Source organism: Prionailurus viverrinus, chromosome C1 (genome assembly GCF_022837055.1).
Source record: "Prionailurus viverrinus isolate Anna chromosome C1, UM_Priviv_1.0, whole genome shotgun sequence".
NCBI lineage: Eukaryota > Metazoa > Chordata > Mammalia > Carnivora > Felidae > Prionailurus > Prionailurus viverrinus.
Window position 1 is genome coordinate 13,952,055 of NC_062568.1, and position 13,599 is coordinate 13,965,653.

General features: G+C 41.2%; 2 protein-coding genes across 12 annotated transcripts in view; one reads left to right on the plus strand and one right to left on the minus strand.

Annotated features, from left to right (window-relative positions):
- CNOT9 (CCR4-NOT transcription complex subunit 9) overlaps window positions 1-5,433 on the minus strand; it is a 35,867-nt gene extending 30,434 nt beyond the window's left edge. The window contains exon 1 of one of the 7 annotated variants that reach the window (XM_047873516.1): window positions 5,190-5,425. In XM_047873516.1, coding sequence (XP_047729472.1) covers window positions 5,190-5,408 — 219 coding nt within the window. In that variant the 5' untranslated portion in view covers window positions 5,409-5,425. The other 6 variants (XM_047873515.1, XM_047873519.1, XM_047873522.1 and 3 more) reach the window with 6 other exon arrangements.
- A 137-nt stretch (window positions 5,434-5,570) lies between these two features.
- USP37 (ubiquitin specific peptidase 37) overlaps window positions 5,571-13,599 on the plus strand; it is a 101,035-nt gene continuing 93,006 nt past the window's right edge. The window contains exons 1-2 of one of the 5 annotated variants that reach the window (XM_047873502.1): window positions 5,571-5,796; window positions 11,283-11,423. The gene's annotated coding sequence lies outside the window, so the exon portion shown is untranslated. Of the gene's footprint in view, window positions 5,797-5,905; window positions 5,959-11,282; window positions 11,424-13,599 lie in introns of those variants that run through there. The other 4 variants (XM_047873497.1, XM_047873499.1, XM_047873500.1 and 1 more) reach the window with 4 other exon arrangements.

The following is a 13,599-nucleotide window of genomic DNA, read 5'->3' on the forward strand; positions in this document are numbered from 1 at the left end:
GCCTTTTCTAGAAATTATAGAGGAGGTAACATATATTGAACATAAACATACTTTGTTTTTTTTAACACGCTTTTTTAAAAGTTTATTTATTTTGAGAGAGAGAGAGAGAGCGCGCGCGCACGCACGTGCGCGCGCACACACACACACACACACACGCACACACACACATGCACACGAGCAGGGGAGGGGCAGAGAGAGAATCCCAAGCAGGCTCTGCATTGTCAGCACAGAGCCCAACAGGGGCTCGAACTCACAAACGGAGAGATCATGACCTGAGATGAAATCCAGAGTTGGCCGTTTAACCACCTGAGCCACCCAGGCACCCCAAAACATAGTATGTTTATACCAATGTACCAGTCACTGAGGATTACCTCAGAATTCAAAGAGGAAACAGGTTCAGGGAGGTTTAGCAGACTCAAATTCACACTGTGAGTGTATGCTGGAATTAAATTCAAATTGTAGTCTACTTCTTTATACAATCAGTAAGCCCTACCCTAGTCTGTAGGATTGAAATCACAATGATCCTTCCAAGTTGAAGAAATTATTTTTTAAGAACTCAATACAGAACTTTGAGTTTAACATTCTATTCTAATACAGGTCATTAATAGTTGGACTTGGATAAACAGTGGGTTCAATTACAGAAACCAGAAAGTCATTTATGAGAAGTATGATTTGGACTATTAGTTATCATCCTCAACACTTACTTCCAAGATTAGAAATCATATAGAACTGTACATTTTTAGGTATAACCTCCTTAAAGTTAGTGGTCCTTTCAACAGATCAGTTTAAAAAATGTTTATATTACCAAAATTTAGGAGAGAATCACCCTCCTCTCTTCTGTTTAATGGTTTGGATATGAAAAATGTATTTCAAGTAAATTTTTCCTTTCAACAAAGCTTAACAAGGCAAGACACTTACCAAAGTCAGTCATCAATGGCTAAACTCTTAAGTGTCACACAGGGTACTGATAGTTCGTCATCTATCTCTGAAAGATCTTAACTCCACGTGAAAAGGAGAAAGAGATTTCGGACTTAAAAAAAAAAAAAAAGACCCACGTTATCCTTAAGTGGGAGCAAAATAAGACTTTCCCCCCTCATCAGTTAAAAAATTGGTATTGATGGCTTTTTAAAACAGGAAATAACCAAACCTCTCAATATAACTTTATATTCAAGAGCCAAAGTACCTGTTGGTTTTGCTACCAGTAACTATGGGACAGTGAATAAAGAAAAATGTCACAAGATTGAAAGAGATTATTTTCCTAAATCTGGAGATGACTTAACATGTGGCTTTGGTGTCTGCATAATAATGATACTCCAAGAAAACACACTTTCTAAATAGTGCCAAAGGAAATATTAAATTAGCTTAATTATCTTCATATTTTTAGAAGGGCCAGGATGTTCTTCAAAACACCCCTTTAAAAATTGAAGTGAATAAGCAAAGAGAAGTTAGGCAATTTGCTTAAAACTTCAACAGGAGACATAGGAGGAGACAGCATTTAAATCAGATCCCTCAGAGTGCACAATGTTCCTTTTACTTGCCAAACAGGAGGGCACCTGGGAATCCAGCACAGATTCAACAAAAAGATGTAAACTGACTGATGATGCTACTGGTTACGTGGAAAGTGAGGGTAAAAACATGGGTTTAAGGATACTAAGACCACCAGTGGAAATTAGTGGAGAAATTTTTTAAAAAATTCATACCCAATGCATCTCTCAAATAAAGGCTTACCTTTGGCTATTTTAGATCACTAGCGGAACAGTCATTAAAGACCCACAATATGTGAAAATCTGTAGTTCTACTAATCTGAAACAACCTCCAAGGTCCACAACAAGGTGATTTGTTACTTTGCTGAGGCAGGAATTATAGTCCCAAGGCTGAAGTCTGGGAGCAAGTCACTTAACCAATGAGTGTATCTGGCCAACAACTGAGCACTTTGTTATTCGCATTTCATCTTTAGAATAATCCTGTGTGGCATTTCTGTCCCTATTTCACAGATGTGAGAAAGAAATTATATTTTATGGTGGCAATAACGACAATGTTAAAATGTATTCTGTAAAGTATGACAAGAATATACCATACTGTACATTTCTAGCATAATACACTACTGAAGACTCAAAATTTAAGATACTTTCCAAATTATCTCAATTCTTCCCTCTAGTGAATGAAATCCTGCATTCACATGTGATCACATCCTCCTTTGATAGTACTATCTCCCTAGCTGAACTAATGCTTTACCTGTTATTTTAAAAAAGAGATAAAGGCATACACAGGTATAGGTTTTCATCATTCAGCAAAAAAAATTTTCTCAATGGGCTTAAAGGTAGTGTTGCATTAAACTCTTCTCAATTTCCAGTAATATACACCATGACTATCCCTTTACACATATCAGAATAATACAGGCAGTTTAGTCTAATAGAAGGCATGAAAGATTGGGAAAGAGGTGGTTGAACTTTTCTATGCTTCAGTTTCCTCAGTAACCAAACAGTCTAGTGAATGAGTGGTACAAAGCAACTTGTCAGAACTTTTGTGTGATTCCCAATAGCATAACAGATGAAAATGTATCTAAAAGCTCAGATTTTTTTAATTAAAAAATTTTTAATTAAATTTAAATTTATTAACTTATTTAAAAATTTTATCTTTTGAGAGACTGAGCACGAGCAGTGGAGGGGTAGAGAGAGGGAGACACAGAATTGAAACAGGCTTTAGGCTCCAAGCTGTCAGCACAGAGCCCAATGTGTGGCTCAAACTCACAAAAATATGGGGTTCAGACCCACAAATGTGAGATCATGACCTGAGCCGAAGTCGGATGCTCAACCAACTGAGCCACCCAGGAGCCCCTAAAAGCTCAGATTTTAAATCAATGTAAAGCAATGTAACTTATTTGAAGAAACATATATTTAGTGTCTATTATAAGTAATGAATCACAACCTTAATCATTGTTCAAAAGATGCATTAGGGGATAAGTGAAAATAAAAGAAAGTGAATAGGTACAGAGTTTGGATAGTCATAGATAAAAGAGCAGTTTGGTACCAAAGCCTGGAGAAGACACAATCAGATTGTGGGAAATGGACAAGCCAAACTTACAAGAATCCCTTGGGTAACCTGTCCCTCCCTTACTAGCAGCAACCTTATCTTCTGACTTGCTTCTTCCCAAATTACATGTGTAATTTAGGAGAAGAAACAAAAAAGCTGGGGAAATTGCAGTCACTTAATAGAAAGATGTAATGCAGAGAATGGATACTCTGAGTAGTTACAAATGCTTAGAAACACGGTGAGAGGAGGCAGAGATGTCACTGGCCCCAGAAGTGACAATGTTTTCTATAGCTGAGTCACATTCAGCATACTTTTTCACTTTTTATATTTATTAAAAAAAATTTTTTTTAATGTTTATTTTTGAGACAGAGAGAGACAGAGCATGAATGGGGGAGGGTCAGAGAGAGGGAGACACAGAATCCGAAACAGGCTCCAGGCTCTGAGCTGCCAGCACAGAGCCCAACGCAGGGCTCGAACTCACCGACCGCGAGATCATGACCTGAGCTGAAGTTGGCCGCTCAACCGACTGAGCCACCCAGGCACCCCTCACTTTTTATATTTAAAGTTAAAGCAATTTTTTTTTTTTTTGCTCTCTATTTAGTACTTATGTCATTTTGCCTGATAATGCACTTCCAGTGTATTATCATCTTAAGTCACTTCACCCTAGTGGAACGAAAAAAGTACAACTGGTATTCAGAAGAGTGTGCTCAAATCATATGATCTCATTTCCCCATTATGGCTATGTGCTCTCAGTAGTCACCTCCCTCATCTATACTCTTTCATTCATTTGAGTATTTGAGACCAAACTTTGTGCTAGGAACTGTCTTGGCACTTGGGGTAACCATGTAAACAAGATCCTATGGATCTCTGTTCTTGCCCTCAAGAAGTAGACAGTCAACAAACAGGTAAGTTAATACAAAAATTACAAACTGAGATAAACGCTGAGAAGGATATTTTAAGAGAGAAAAGTTAGGGGTTACAAAACCTCTTTAAAGAGAGTGATCAAGAGAAGGCTACTCTGGGGAGATTTAGGCAGAGACCCAAGGAAGACGAGCCAGTTACACCCACCGGCTGTGTGTGTGTGTGTGTGTGGGTGTGTGGGTGTGCGCGCGCGCGCAATGGGGGGTGGTACGTGGTAAGAGCATCCCAAGAATAGAGAATCAGAAACTGCAAGTAAAGTAGAAAAGCGCAGGTATAAGAAGGGGCAGGCGGCCAACGCAGCTGGAGCCTACGGAGCAAATGACATAAGACCAGACGGCAAACGTAAGGACCGTATCGTATAGGGAGGGCTTCACAGGCCACAGCAAAGAGTATGGATTTTATCTAAACGCAATGGAGAGTCCAAGAACTACTTCAGACAGGTGAATTACACGATCCGTTTTTCTTATTAAAAGATCGCCCTGATTAAATGAGATGTGTGAAAAAGGTGTTAAGGGCAGAGAACCGTAAGTCAGACGTTAATAGGTGTTCACTTCTCCCGGTCCCGGATTTTCCACCTGTAAAACAAGTGGTGTGAGCTAGAAGCCATTTCTTTCCCGCTGCGAAGTGCCCAGGCAGCGAGCGAGTTCCGAGAGCAATGGCCGTGTCAGACTGACCACGGAATTCCCCCTCATCCCCGCCGACGCCCAGCACGCAACCGGCACCCTGAGACTGTTGGTCAGCGCAATGAATCAATGAATGGCCTGCCCCGGCCGCGAGGGAGGCGCTCCGGCGCGGGACCAGGCCCCGGGGCCGGAAAAGAACGCGATACGCGGCGCAGGAGGCTGCGAGAGCCGACCGGAGAGGAAAGTGGGGGCCGGCTCCACCAGAGTGAAGGCGCCAAGAGGGAAGGGCCCGGGCCTCGCAGACTGAGGGCAGGAGGAGCTGGGACACCGGGCCCGACACGGGGACCTGGGAGAGGAGGCCGAAAAGCCGGGCTAAGGACGGGGTCTGGGCCCAGGCAGGAACGCCCAGCCACTCACCGCAGCCGTCGCCAGGCTGTGCATGTTGAGAGCGGCCGCCGCTCTTCTCCCACTGCCGGACGCTCCTGACCCGCGTCCCCGCTTCAGTGACTCTGCCGCCAAAGATGAAGAGCCGCCGCAGCCGCCATCCGCCTCCGGCTCGCTCCGCCCCCTTCGCAGCCCTGTGACCCTTCACCCCTGACCCCGCCCACACACCTCTTCCCGCCTCCTGGCTCTTGGTGGAGTTAATAGTCCCAAAGTCTGCCCTTCGCCCCTTAAGATTCTTGGCCAGAAGGACGTCCGCCACCTACTAGTCCCCGCATCCTCTGGCTTCGAGCAGGTATCCCCAGAGAGGAGCGTGAACTCTGACTCTCCTCCGGAGGCCAGGGAAGGGCGGGAAAAGCCTGGCCGTCTCGGAGGACAAGCAGTGCGCATGCCCAACTGGGCTGTGTAGGAGGGGAAATGACGGAAAGTCCAAAGTGCTTGAAGTGGGAAGTGCGCATGCGTACTACTTCAGGCGGGGGCGGGACTGTCTCGGCGAGACTTCGCTCCGTGCTAGGGCGGGGCGAAGGCGTAGGAAAGGCGGAGTTTGCAGGGTTGCACGCACGCGCCTCGTCTGGTCGCGTCGAGTGTGCGTGCGTGCGTGCGTGTTTGCGTGTGGTCACAGTTCCCGCCATCAGCCGCTCTCCCTGAGTAGGGGGAGCGAGCGGCCCCTCTCCTTCGTGCCTGGTGTCCCTTCCTTCCTTCCCCCCGGCTCCTCCCCCTCCGCGCGGACTCTGTGCTTCCGGCAGGCTACTGCAGGGCTCCGGACCCGCAAGCACAGGTAAGGCGGGCCCGGCGGCGAGCTTCTCAACTGAGCCGTTTTCCCCAGGTCCCTCCTCCCCCCGCCCCCTGCGGTCCGCCCACTCGGCGTTCACTCTTCTGGAGTTCGCCCCGCTGCTGTTTAGCTCACCCCCACCCCCAGGACGCTCCCTGGGCCTCACAGGTACTCCTCTTGGGTTCCCCTCCAGGCTTTTCCTCTCCTTTGACCCGGTCTTTACTGTCACGCTCTTCCTCCGCAATCCAAACCTGGCCCCTTTTCGCTGGGGGCTGTCGTCGTCCGCCACTCGCCCCTTAGCAGGGCCTGCTGTCTCTTCAGGTGACTTCCGTTGCCGTACACCCATCAGGCCTTGGACGTTCACTCTTGACCATTCTTCATCTTCTTCTCTCTGCTAACCATCTCTCGCCAAAAGACATGAATTGTATTTTTGTCGTGCATTTGGTTGCTCTCCATCTTCTAGCTATCAGATCAGGTTGTCAGGTTTACCTATTTTAGGTCTTGATCCATGAAAGGAAATGATCATTGATAACAAAATCCTGTGTTCTGGAGAGTTGGCCTGTAGTGGTTTTGTGGTAATCCTTTTCAAAATTTTGGCTCTGGGTAAATGCCTTTTTGGGGTGGCAGTATCTGACAAGTCTACAAGTCTCTAACTGTACAAGATGTCTAAGACAGGGTGTCAAGGAGGCAGTTGGATATACTGGGTTGGAGCTCAGAGGAGAGTTCTGGGCAGAATATGTGAATTAATGTATATATGTCACCTGCCGTGTTGATAGTTAACTGGAGCTATGGATAGGGATGAAATTGCCTATGGAGAGTGTAGTACTGGAAAAAAAAATGCACCTAGGGTAGAGCACTGAGGGATTCTTGGTGTTTAATAACCGTATGGAGGAGGACAAGTCTTTTGTAAACGAGGTGAAAGAAGCAATCAGTAGTGTTGAATTCTGTTGAATTCAACAGAATGAGGACTAAAAAGCCTGGTGACATCGGAGTAATCTATGATTAGTGAGAGATGTTCGATGGAGTGAAATGGAATATCTGGGTTTAGTGCTAGGGTCTTTTTTTTTTTCAGTTTTTTTTTTTTAATTTTTTTTTAACGTTTATTTATTTCTGAGACAGAGAGAGAGAGAGAGACAGAGCATGAACAGGGGAGGGTCAGAGAGAGGGAGACACAGAATCTGAAACAGGCTCCAGGCTCTGAGCTGCCAGCACAGAGCCCGACACGGGGCTCGAACTCACAGACCGTGAGATCATGACCTGAGCCGAAGTCGGACGCTCAACCGACTGAGCCACCCAGGTGCCCCGAGTGCTAGGGTCTTATCACCTCTTCTGCTGTAAGCTTTATATTCCATCTATATATTGATGATTAAGAATTTTAACTTCTAGGCTTTTCCCTTTATTTTCAGTTCAAGATCTAAATAACCAATTGTCTGCTTGATATCTCCACTGGATTTTTTTCTTAGGAATTTCAAATATAATATATCTAAAACCAAAGTCTTGATCTCCATTCCCCAAATTCTTTGTCTTTCAGTATGCCATTTCATTAACGGCATATTCACTTATTCACTTACATAAGCTAGAAACTTGAGATCCATTCTTGACTTTCATCCCGTGAATCTTTAAGTTCTATTTATTCTATATCCAATACAGTTGACCCTTGGACAATGCAAGGGTGGAGGGCACTGACTCCTTCCAGCTGGAAATCCATGTGTAACTTTTGACTTCTCCAAAACCTAACTACTAATAGCTTACTGTTGAGTGGAATGCTAACAGCATAATGTTAGTACATATTCTGTATGCTGTGTTCATTACATACTGTATTCTTAGAATAAAGTTAGACAAAAGAAATGTTATTAAGAAAATCGTAAGAAAGAGAAAATACACTTACAGTACCGTGCTTATCAAAAAAATCCATGTATACATAGGTCCGTGCATTTCAAACCTATGTTCAAGGGTCATCTGTATGTCCGAGTCTATTTCTTTTTTTTTTTTTAATTTTTTTTTTCAATTTTTTTTTATTTATTTTTGGGACAGAGAGAGACAGAGCATGAACGGGGGAGGGGCAGAGAGAGAGGGAGACACAGAATCAGAAACAGGCTCCAGGCTCCGAGCCATCAGCCCAGAGCCTGACGCGGGGCTCGAACTCACGGATCGCGAGATCGTGACCTGGCTGAAGTCGGACACTTAACCGACTGCGCCACCCAGGCGCCCCTGTCCGAGTCTATTTCTGTACATCTTCAGTATCACTTTTCCAGTTCAAGGCACGATCTTAAAATTTTTTTTTAACATTTATTATTTTTGAGAGAGAGAGACAGAGACAGAACATGAGTGGGGGAGGGGCAGAGAGGGAGACTCAGAACCAAATCAGGCTCCAGGCTCTGAGCTGTCAGCACAGAGCCCAACACGGGGCTCGAACCCACTAGCTGCAAGATGATGATCTGAGCCAAAGTCATAGGCTCAACCGTCTGAGCCACCCAGGCACCCCTCAAGCCACAATCTTCTTTCACTTGGACTTAATGTCACTGGTTCCCTGTATTCTCATCTGTAAAATAGGAATAATAATCACCTTATTGTATTGTTCTGAAAATTAAATGGCACATGACACAATAAATAGCTAATAAGTATTGTTATTGTAATTGTTATAAGCTGAATCATTTCAGTATTCTCTTGTCTGCCCTATTTTCTTTCATTCTTCCTTCTTTTGCTCTCCTCTCTGAACCCAAATAAACCATATCACTTCTGCATTCAACAGTGACATGTTGTTTCTCTGCTTAAAACTCTTCTGTGGATTTCCTGTCACTAAATGTTTATTAAATTTAGGGTAAAATTAAAAATCCCTGTGGTCTACAGGATTCTGTATAATTTGATTTTTTCCAGCTTCACCAGCTTCATCTTGCTCTAGCCTCCTCTTTCTCACTAAACTCTAGCTACATTACTTTTCATTTCCTTAGTCACACCAAGTTGTTTTCCACTACAGGGCCCTTGCACATGCTGTTGTAGTTGCCTGGTTTGTTCGAGCATGACCATCCCCAATTAAGTCTTTCTTCAGTATTAACCTAACTTTTGCTTGATGCTTTCTACCCTCTATCCCCAAGTCTTAAATCAGGTACCCTATTATAATGTCTCATCATGCCTTGTGCTTTATATTTGTATCACTTTTTAGAACTTGTAATTATATATTGTGTGATTATTTAAAGCCTGTCTTTTATTAGAACATATGCTAGGAGGTATTTCATTTCTATTTCTCAAGAATTCGAGTGAATAAGTAAACTGGAGCTTGTTTTAGGAACCATCTGGTCTTTCAGAAGCACCAGCTTACTTATACCTTGTCATCTGATGACAAGCACCTTTTCACTCTTCAGGCAAATTCAGGGACACAAAAGAAAAAAACCCAAGAGTTTTCCAGTTGTGGATGATTTTACTCATTCTTAGGTTATAAAATCATTCAGATTTTAGACTCTGAGTTGGAGATAAACTTTAGGTCAACTTCTGTCTTTTAGTCACACATTAATTTTATCTCTGTGCATTTGTTTTATAGATCTTTTTAGGAAAGAAAGCTCTTAGAAGTGGTTTATATATTTTAACAGCAGTTTAAACTATGAGACTGGAGGGTATGAGGTTTCCAAAAACTAAAGGAAAATTCCATATTTAAGTAAGTTAGTGGTGGATGTGGGAGAAAATACTAAAATTTAATAATTTGTGTGTGTAGAGCAGTATTTGTGTTGAAAAATAGGAAATAAATACAGGAAGCATATGAATACCAGATACAGAAAAACATTTGGATTTATTTTATACTTAGTGATGAGCCGTTAATGTTTGGGAGAAAGTTTCAGTTAAGCAAGATGAAGACAAGCCATTCTAGAGATACGCTGTACAATGTTGTACCCATAGTTAACAATATCATATTGTACACTTTGTTTTGTTGCCATATTAAGTATTCTTACCACGGTAGAATAAAATTTACAAAAAATGTATGATAGGGAATTGGCATCAATAGTAAATATTTAGCACTTACTAAGTGCTTGTATTTGTTCTAGTACAAAAGAAGGTAAGACAGGTTCCTTGCACACCTCCCCCCCCCCCCCCCCCCCCCCGCCCCAGGAGAAAGTTAAGGAGACAAATAGTGCATGCTTTACTTGTTAAGAAATAAAGAGTAGTTCTTTACAAAGGGTATTTATAGAGTAGAGGATTCATTGGATGGAGAAATCCTGAGACAATGGAGACTGAAAAGTGATTGTTGCTGCAAATCATTGATGAGGATGCATTGTGATAGTGGTTAAAAACATGGGTTTTGGGGTGCCTGGGTGGCTCGGTAGGTTAAGCGTCCGACTTCTGCTCAGGTCATGATCTCACGGTCCGTGGGTTCAAGCCCCGCGTCAGGCTCTGGGCTGACAGCTCAGAGCCTGGAGCCTGCTTCAGATTCTGTGTCTCCCTCTCTCTCTGCTCCTCCCCTGTTCATGCTCTGTCTCTCTCTGTCTCAAAAATAAATAAACGTTAAAAAAAAATTTAAAAAAAAAACTCATGGGTTTTGGTGTTAGACTTTGTTTTGTCTCTTAATGAATCTGTATCCTTGGATAAATTCTCTCTCTAAGCCTCAGTTTCCTCATCTGTAAAATAGAGATAATAATCCTTGCCTTTAAGATTATTGTGAAAATTAAATAAGATAATTCATGCGTGGCACTTAGCACTATGGTTAGTAAGTGTTGCATAATAAATATTAGGTGAGAGTGATGGCAGAATGAGGAGTTTCTGAATTAGGATAGCAGCTATGAAAAGGCTGGGTTTTAGATGAGTGAGATTGAGGGTAAAGCTGATTCTAAATTTTTTTGCCTAAATGACTATAGAAGGAATATGTAGAGAAGTCTGGGAGCCTCTTAATGAGGGCATGAATTGTATCATCTTCATTTTGTATTCTTACCACGGTGCCATCAAATTAAAGTGGCTCAATCATTTTTTAGTAAGGGAGCAAATGAATTTACAGTTGGTACTGTAGCTAGCGTTCAAGGAGATCGTGAAAGATGTTTGGGTAGAACTTCAGGGGAAGTTGAGGCTTAGAGAGCCTAAATTTGAGAAACAAACCCATGAAGTTAGTTTTGTAAGAAAAGTAAAAACTCCAGATTTACTCACCTTTCAAAATGTGTATCAACACATCATGGAAATGGTATTTTGAGACTTCGGGCATCATTATGTAACAATGTTTATAAAGTAAACAAAGAATATACTCTTTTTCACTGCCTTCTTAGTTTCAAAATGTAGCAGAGAGAAATATCCCAAGACACAAATTGATAAGGTGTAGGCCTTGAAGTCGCTCATTTTGATTGTGTGTATATGTGTGTATCTTGAGCGTTACATTTTAAATGTTTTCAGTAAGATACGTTGTTTTTAAATAATCAAAAAGAGTTTATCTTTTTGTATAAATGATTGCTTTCTTTTTTTAATTTTAACTTCGTAAATTGGATTCTTTTAAAAAGGCACACTTATATTTTCTTTAGCTGAGGTGATGGCTTCCGGAGAACGGGCATAGCTGCAGAATATGAGTAGTTCCCCAAGAAGAGTGCATTGCCTTTGGCACAAGGATCAGAATAAAGGTGAATTGTTATTACATAGGGTTTTTCAGTAAAAGTCACTGAAAAGTAAGTAATGTTTTTATTTTGGATGTGTGTTTCCAAGAGTATGCAAATTGACAGGAATTAACAGTTTTCTTTCTTTTATTTTATAGTAGTGGTTTTATGTTTTAGCATGCTTTCTTTACCACAGAACACCCTCTAGATAAAGATGTTTTTAAAGCAGGGGCACCTGGGTGGCTCAGTCGGTTAAGCATCCGACTTCAGCTCGGTCATGATCTCACCGTTCGTGGGTTTGAGCCCCACGTTGGGCTCTGTGCTGACGGCTCAGAGCCTGGAACCTCCTTCAGATTCTGTTGTCTCCGCCCCTCCCTCACTCTCTCTCTCTCTCTCTCTCAAAAATAAATAAACATTAAAAAAATTTTAAAGAGAAGATGTTTTCAAAGCAGTACCTAAAATATGTGCATGTAAATAAGTGTACAGGGTACAGAAACATTTTTGCCAATATTATAGATTGAGTTTCATAGAATTCTCAAAGTTGAACCAGTAATTTTAATAATTGTGAAAAAAGTTAGGGAAAGAGAAATCTCTTTGGACATGCTTAAAGAATAATTTGTTTTTGTTATACCTTGTCTTACCAATATTCCTTTGATAGGGAATTAGCATTATAGAGTTCAAAGAAACCTCATTGTCCTACATTCATAGAAAGTTTAACTGTTACTGATTAGTGCTACATACTGAAAAAGAAACTTAGTTTTTTTCCTCTTAACAGAATAGGGCAAACCTTGATACTATGATGAATGTACAAAAGTAGATATTGTTAATTTGTTTAGTGCAAGACCTGGGAATGGACTAAATTGAGGTATTAAAGAAAAGTTTTGTTGGTTCTGCAAATTTTACATCCTGTACTTTGTCAGGGTGTTGTTTTTTTCTTTTCCTTAGAGGAAGGAGAGATGGCTAGTAGAAATGGTTAAGGAAATGTTCAATATCTGAAGTAAAATTTCTGTACTTAATCCAAACTGCATCAAAATGTTTTAGAATTGTATAGGGAGAAATTGTAAAGAGAGAAACAGAAATAACAGTAAAGGTTTTTTTTTTTAATTTTTCATATGCTTTAGTGAACTTTGAAATCTACACTTCCAATTTTGTTAAATAGTGTTAATTTTTAAAAATTTGTTGGAGGAATTCAGGGTCATTGACCTTACTTTTGGTCTGTGAAGAAAGCGCTATGATAATGGGGTTTTGTATTATTCTCTTTCAATTTGGTACCCTGATCCATAATGACATATAAGGAAAGGTAAGGGAATTTGACAGAACTCTGAAGATGGAGTTTCTCCATTGAGGAATGAACAATATGAATCCTAGTTTAGGCAAGTTTACTAATGTTTTTGTTTTAATGTATTCTGTAATTGCATATTAATTTTGTTCTCCCACAAATGATTTTTTCTCATTGAATCTTGGTGAGATGTGAGGACAGCTTTGCATTTAGTGAAGTTCAGGTGCCAGTAGAAAAGACTTACATGCAGTGTTCAAAAGATGACTTGTATGTCGTCCACTGCATAGTGATACTTATAAAGAGCTTAGTAAATATAATCCTATATTGGTCACATAAGAGGGATTTATGGTTCCAGTGTCTGCTGTTGTGTGTATATATATATATGTACACATATATGTGTATATATATTCTTAATGTTTATTTTTGAGAGAGCACACATGTGCGTGCCAGTGGGGGAGGAAAACAGAGAGCACGTGCCAGAGAGAGGAAAACAGAGGATCTGAAGAAGTCTCTGTGCTGAGAGCAGTGAGCCCAGTGTGGGACTTGAACTCACAAAACATGAGATCATGACTTGAGCCAAAGTGGGAAGCTCAACCGACTGAGCCACCTGGGTGCCCCTCTGTTTCTGTATATATTAACAGCAAATTGAATAAAATTGTTAGTGCTGATTTGTTCATTCTTAATCATTTTGTTTCTTGTGTGTCAGACACTGTCAAAATGGGGATGCTGAGATTAAAAAATATATTCCTTATCTTCAAATAGCAAAATCTAGATAGAGACAAAGAAGTGAACAATTTGTGATACAATGTGACAAATGTTACACTAGTAGTAAGCACAACATATATAACAGGAAAATACAGAAGCATGAAACTGTCTCTGTGGATGTGAGCTGAGAGAAAAAGTGAAAGGTAGCTGGGAAAGGCTTCTTAAAGAGGATAACATCTAAGCTAAGCCTTGATTTTATAGCCA